The following is a 7282-nucleotide window of genomic DNA, read 5'->3' on the forward strand; positions in this document are numbered from 1 at the left end:
CTGTTCGGAACTGGGAGGCGCCTAGCGTGTAGTGTGCCTAGACGGCGGCATCATCTCATGGTACTGCTGTGTACCGCTGGTTACGTACACAGCACTCTCCCTACCGTACGTCCTTCTACTGCCAAACTGACAACTGCTTTGCTGCCTCAGGCTGGGACATATAAACTGATCTCGCTTTTTAGCCAAGCTGTACCATTACAATTTTATTCAGCATCTCCTTATCAGGTAATCCATCTACCCTTAATGATGTCCAGCATGTTTACCATGTCAAGCCCCCCCCCCCCCCCCCCCTAGCAAATGTAATGAGGCTCCATTCTTTCACCATCTCTAGTTGTCGAAGGTAAATGTTTGTTTCAGCACACAGGCGTTGTTTGTTTCTCTGTAAATATCTATCAAATTTTTTATAGCTGTGGTTAGTAGTTAGCGTATCTTGATATTTAGATATATTCCGGGTCATTGACGCCGACGGTAAGAAATGCTCGAGTTGACGTGATTAGAACTGGAAAAAATCTTAGTTTTGTGCTATAGGTATACTTTCAGTTTTGTGTACCTTTGCTCTTATAGTCAATAGTGAAAAATATGTAGTTTGTTAATATGTATGTTGCAAACTTTAACTATTTCAGCATTGGAACTTACACATCCAAATAAACATGACATGTATCACAGTCACTCTAAGTTATGAGTTCTTAGATAGCAGTTTGAGTGCCAGATTTGCAACATTTGAAAATTTTAATTGGATATGGCATTGCCCTGAAACACAACAAAATTTAAAAACTTGACGCATAACAACTTGATTGACGGAAAACAATACTTTATTTATTTATTTGTGGTGCCGTCTTCGAGTATTAGACAAAATATTGGCTGCGATAATCCATGGCTTAGACTCCAGTAGCTTGTTGGATCCAGGACCTCAGGTTGGCTACATTGGCATAGACTCCCGGATAGTTGGCCAAGCCACAGCCCTCTCCAAAGGAGACGATGCCGACCTGCGTGGAACCGGTCACCAGAGGACCGCCGCTGTCTCCCTGGCAGGAGTCCTTGCCGCCTCCGGACACACCTGCGCAGATCATGCGGCTGGTGATATAACCGTACGAGCCGTTGCACGTGTTGCGGTCTATGATCTGGACGTTCACCGCCAGCAGCGTGTTGGAGGCACTGCCGCCAGATGAGGTTGCACCCCAGCCGGTAACTGTTACCGATGTTCCAGCAGAGGGCTCTGACGAGGTCAGACCCACGGCCTGCACGTTGCTATTGAAGCTGAAGGCGTTGGATACCTGCACGACGGCGATGTCGTAGTCGGGATCAGAGTAGCTTCCGTGTATGTAGCCGGAGGCGATGTTGTGGGTGGTGCCACCGCTACCCCTGGTGGAGGTGCCTGCGCGCAGCAGCATCTGGCTGGTGGAGTAGCCGTCTACACAGTGGGCCGCAGACAGAGCCCAGGTGTTGCTGATGATCGAGGCACCACACATGTAGTTGCCCCTGACGAAGGAAAGACAAAAGGCGTCAGTAACATTCACTTTGTCTGCTACGTTAGCATATGTAGTCTCACTGGGATGTAAACAAGTACGATTTTCTTGTGTTTCAATCCGAGCCAAGTTGTTAAATATTCATAATTTCAAAATCATGATCATTTAGGTTAATGTCTGGACCGCTGGAGTAGGAAATATTGACAATTTAAATGAGAACTACCATAACACGGCAGTAATTCGCAAATTTGTTCAAACCTTTTTCGAGAACTATTGCGTTATTCATTTACGTTCAAATGGTTCAAATGGCTCTGAGCACTATGGGACTTAACATCTATGGTCATCAGTCCCCTAGAACTTAGAACTACTTAAACCTAACTAACCTAAGGACAGCACACAACACCCAGCCATCACGAGGCAGAGAAAATCCCTGACTCCGCCGGGAATCGAACCCGGGAACCCGGGCGTGGGAAGCGAGAACGCTACCGCACGACCACGAGATGCGGGCATATTCATTTACGTCAGGCTCCCTTTGTGTAACAATACGGAAGGTTGTTCTAGCAGTTCGGAGCATCACCCGAAGTCTCATGCTAGTGTTGGAATAATCTTGTGAAATATACTTCCTGGACGGTCTAGATTGTTTCTCTTGCGAATGCTTGTCTCGATGTTATAATACACCTAAATCATTCTGTCAGTATGAGTTTATTTGGATTTTGGAAACAATCATCCAGCTTGTAATGACTATTATCCCTAATAAGCTCAACAAAAATAATGCGTGGTGACGGAAAAAGAATCCCAACACCAAAAACAATTAATGTGCATTAATGAATTTTTGGGAAGATCGTGTTTCCTGCCGGCCGTGACATTTTTCAACAAGGTAATGCGCTATGTTCAAATGGCTCTGAGCACTATGGGACTCAACTGCTGTGGTCATAAGTCCCCTAGAACTTAGAACTACTTAAACCTAACTAACATAAGGACATCACACACATCCGTGCCCGAGGCAAGATCGAACCTGCGACCGTACCGGTCGTGCGGTTCCAGACTGTAGCGCCTTTAACCGCTCGGCCACTCCGGCCGTAATGCGCTATGTCACAGGGCCAGGAGTGTGATGGAGCGGTTCAAAGAGCACGTGGCGAACTCCTGCTGATGTACTGGGCCCCTATCTCACCATATCTGAACCCAGTCAAACACTTCTGGGATGTGGTTGAACGTGATGTCAGAGATCATCGCCCACTTCCCCAAAATTAGGTGACTTCTGTGTTCTGGTGTGGTGCCAACTCCTTCAGGAACATACCAGTCCCTCGTTGCCACGGCGCGTAGCCTCCGCTGTCTGTGCCAAAGGTGGACATACCGGCTATTAGTAGGCGGTCATAATATTCTGGCTGATCTCTGTATGTAAGTGATAAGTTTCGCAAGATCATAGGTTAAAGTAAGAGCGAGATAAGCCATTGTAAATGTGAAATGCTGGTACATTAAAAACCAATGTAACCGCCAGGATGCTGAATGCAAGCACGCATTGATTTCATTGTACAGGTGCCGGATGTCAGTTTGTTGGATGGAGTTCCATGCCTGTTGCACTTGGCCGGTCAATACAAAGACAGTTAACACTGTTTACGAATAATGTTAGAGTTTTAGTCCAATGACGAACCCATGTGCTCGACAGGACACAGATCTGGTGATCGAGCAAGCCATGCCAACATGTCTACATACTGTAGGGCATGCTGGAATGCAACAGCCGTATGTGGACAAGCGTTATCGTGTTGGAAAACACTCCTGGAATGTTGTGCACGAATGGCAGCACAACAGATCGAATCACCAGTTTGATGTACAAATTTGTAGTCAGTGTGCGTGGGTTAACCACAAGAGAGCTCCTGATATCTAACTAATGGTACGTCAGACCGTAACCCCAGGTGTAGGTGAAGTGCATCTAGAACGCCGCAGGTTATTTGCAGGCTCTCAACTGACCTCCTTCTAATCAACATACGACCATCACTGGCAACAAGACCGAACCAGCTTCTCTCAGAAAGACAACACATCCACCCTGCCCTCCAATGAGCTAGGGCTTGACACCACTAAAGTCGCAAATGGCTGTGGTTTGGGGTGAATGGAATGCTCTCAACAGGGTGTTTGGCTCGGAGGTGTCCTTGAAGTAACCGATTTGTAGCAGTTCGTTGTGTGACTGTGGTGCCAACTGCTGCTGACATTGCCGATGCCGATGCACTGTGAAGCGCCAAAACCATGCGCCGAACACTTGTGTCTCGGTAATGCCACGTGGCCGACTGGAGACCTGTCATCTTCCCACCGTTCATTCTAGAGACCACCGCTGCATCAATCACAAACAGCGGCTACATTCTGCCAGGTCTGTCTGCATTATCGCAGAAGGAACATCGCGCTTCTCGTAGGTCTGTTACACGACCTCGTTCAAACTCAGTGAGGTCTTTACGATGGCGTCTTTGTCGCCTAAAGGCCTTCTTGACGAGCATTAATTCAACATGTCGAATCTGAGAAGTAACTAATGCTCACGGAAGTTACTGCATGTATTTAAACCTAACCCGTTACGCATTTTTGCATCCTCACTGTGGCGCTACTAGAACCACTTTTATGGGACTGTCACGAAATTTGAATAGCTACCATCTTTCAGATGTATAAAAACGCCAACCAACTTATGTTCATGTTGCACAACTCCTTCTTCGTGTTCGATTTTTTCTCTTCGTAGTATTTCGAAATATGTGGCCAGCATCCATCTTACATTCTAAGGACACTATCTCCAAAATGAACTGAGATTCTATGCAGACCAGCAGGTTAAAGGCAGGAAAGGCAACCAACACCACAACGCTACATTGCTTCAGTTGCTTCAACGTGGTCATGTGCCTGTCTTTAACGTCCTCAGCTCCCCTTTATGCACACACACCTATCGGCAGAGACAGGAGACAATGAACTGCTTAAAATAATATTAAATCCTTTCGTCTGACGAATACTGTCACCAGGAAGAGTGTACAGCTGATGTAGCGCATCAGCTGATTTTACTCGTATGCATGTGCTGTAGCAAGTCAGATTTAGGAACTGCAATACATTAGTGACATTTAATACGTATTGAAAAGAGAATGTTCATTCCGGTACCTCATGTATTCTATGGAGCAATATTTTTCGAACGATTTTGTCATTGTGCCAGTGTCGCCAATAATGCGTTAGGTAGCACTTATTTCTGCTGGACATCTTTGGTTTTTCCCTCCAAGGTTCGAAGATACCTCAGTGGCTATGCACAGCCTAAGCTTCAAGCTAAGTAGCATTCAATATTTTCGAACAATATAGAATTTACAAACGGAATACACTGCTTTGGACTTCTTCATCTCTAGTGAGAGAGAAACCTAAAAATTCACTTGACTGAGAACTCACATGGTGAAGTAGAGTTGCCACGGGTACTGGGAGATGCTGACAGCGGAACCACCGACGATGCGCCCATCCACACGAGGCCTCCATTGCCTGATCCCTGGGGTGGGTCTCAGCAGGGGAGTGGCACCACAGAGGGCCACCACCAGGAGCACAACTACACAAGTCCGCAACATCTCTGCAGGAGCGCCTTGCGTTAACGTCCAACATCCACGCATATTTATGGCTACGAATCTCAGTCTCACGTCATATCGAGACTGGAAAAACCCACTAAAGGTCGAGTTGAGCTGTTTTTTTTTTTATTATTATTAATTCACCGTTCCTTGTTTTTCACTATCGAAAAAGGTCATCTCTTAGATTTAAGATAATCTGATAAGAGTACTTAATATTGCTGTTTCTTCTTGAGTGCTTGCAAAAAATCACTTATCTGTCCTTAAATGATACGTGGCAGCGCTTACAATGAATATGCACTTAACGTGTCAGATGAGTGTCCTCGAGTGGGAGCTGGCACTACATGTCTCGCCCCCCCCCCCCCCTTCCCCCGTCCCATTGCCCATCGTAAACTGGAGTACAGAATTTTTACCCAACAAATATTTCTCATACATTGCTAAAAATAAATTCAAGCGAAATAACTATGAAAAATCCGCCTCGATTGCACAAACTACCTGATGTTTACCTAGGTTTCAGCGTGGGTAACCACGCCTTCTTCAGAACAAATATAAAACAGCTTGCCTAAATAGGCACAGTCAAAGGCTAAAATCAACACCTACAGCGGGAGGACCCCATAAAACGTTTTTGCAAATACACGGTACATATGTACCAAGTCAATAATATTACTTATCTCTCCACCGAACTCAGTGACCATCGTACGTTGGCTGGGGTGAGGCAGCTCACACAGGGTTGAGATAAGTAATATTATTGACTTGGTACATATGTGCCGTGTATTTGTAAAAACTTTTTATGGGATTTTTCCGCTGTAGGTGCTGATTTTAGCGTTTGACTATGCCTATTAAGGCAAGCTGTTTTATATTTGTTCTGAAGAAGGTGTGGTTACCCACACTGAAACCTAGGTAAATACCAGATAGTTTGTGCAATCGGGGCAGATTTTTCATAATTATATCGGGAATTACGATTGCTGACGCGCTGCAATGCTGAAAGTTCTTCTAAATTCAAGCGTAACTTGGTGGGCCACAATGAGTTGGGGCTTTAGCAATCACTGCAATTTTCTTTTCTTTGTTTGTCACACTGTTCACGTAAATTTACATCGTTTCCAGCACCGCTGGCTCTGAGCACTATGGGACTTAACTGCTGTGGTCATCAGTCCCCTAGAACTTAGAACTACTTAAACCTAACTAATCTAAGGACATCACACACATCCATGCCCGAGGCAGGATTCGAACCTGCGACCGTAGTGGTCGCGCGGTTCCAGACTGTAGCGCCTAGAACCGCTCGGCCACTGCGGCCGGCTCCAGCGCCGCAATTACGTTTATGCACTGATTTAAATCGAGGTCATAAATGCTAATCTCTGCAGGACAGTCCTGCAACATGGCGTTGAATTTATTTTTCTGTCGATTCGCCGTACCTGTTGTCATTCGATGCTGTGTAGGAGCCTGAGCGGTAATGGCTGTAACCGGCAGATCGTTTTACTGACGCAAGAAGACTGCGATTGTGCGGTACACAAGTCTGCTTGTTTAAATCACAGCAAAACTTTCTGCAAATTGCTCAGTCTCTCAGGTACAGCTTATTTTCTGAAACAGTGTCACATACGTTTACAACTAGCCCACAGTCCATAAGAAGCTTGACATTTCTTGAGGTTTTAGAAAAAAAATACGTTTTTGAAATTAGCTGTTAGTTGTTTCTTACAGTTTTCTAGTTTCTTCACTTGTTTCAAGAGCATAATCAGTGCATTATACACTTCATGTATCCGTTTATACAGGCAGGTGACAGTCACCAGGGATCTTGTCGTACTTCTCTCCGTGCCCTCTGATGTGAGTACAAAAGGCGCACCAAATCTTCGTTAATCGATTTCTATGGCCTGTAACTGGACACCAATCAATAATTTAGACAAAGGAAGCCCTGTTTTATAACATAACATATAATTTAAGCACAAGCATAATATAAGTGCACTCTGAGAAGTCTCTCGAAGATGTGACTGATGGAGTAGCTGGGTCAGTTGAAATCTAACGCAAGTTACTGGTACTGACTCCTTCCTCATTGCTATCAACTTTCGACGGCAGACAACACTGCGTTTAATACATCCAAAATATCAGTAAATAAGATGAATCTCAAATTAATTATACACATTATTTCAGCGAACTGGAGAGCAAAATAAATTTGGCTCAGAAACTATTTCACACACCCTCAGTCAGGTAAGCTAACTTGCATCACTCACGCCTGGGGCGAATAAAGTAACTTTGGCTGTC

The 7282-nt window shown here is 45.1% G+C and overlaps 1 protein-coding gene across 1 annotated transcript; it reads right to left on the bottom strand.

The window, feature by feature from the left end:
- Positions 1-798: 798 nt before the first annotated feature.
- On the bottom strand, positions 799-5044 carry LOC124616066 (trypsin alpha-3-like). The gene is made up of 2 exons (XM_047144301.1): positions 4866-5044; positions 799-1479 (listed from the first exon to the last, which is right to left on the bottom strand). The coding sequence occupies exons 1-2, from the start codon at positions 5033-5035 to the stop codon at positions 879-881; spliced, it is 771 nt and encodes a 256-aa protein (XP_047000257.1). The 5' UTR covers positions 5036-5044; the 3' UTR covers positions 799-878.
- Positions 5045-7282: the final 2238 nt, after the last annotated feature.

This window comes from Schistocerca americana, chromosome 5 (genome assembly GCF_021461395.2).
Source record: "Schistocerca americana isolate TAMUIC-IGC-003095 chromosome 5, iqSchAmer2.1, whole genome shotgun sequence".
Lineage (NCBI taxonomy): Eukaryota > Metazoa > Arthropoda > Insecta > Orthoptera > Acrididae > Schistocerca > Schistocerca americana.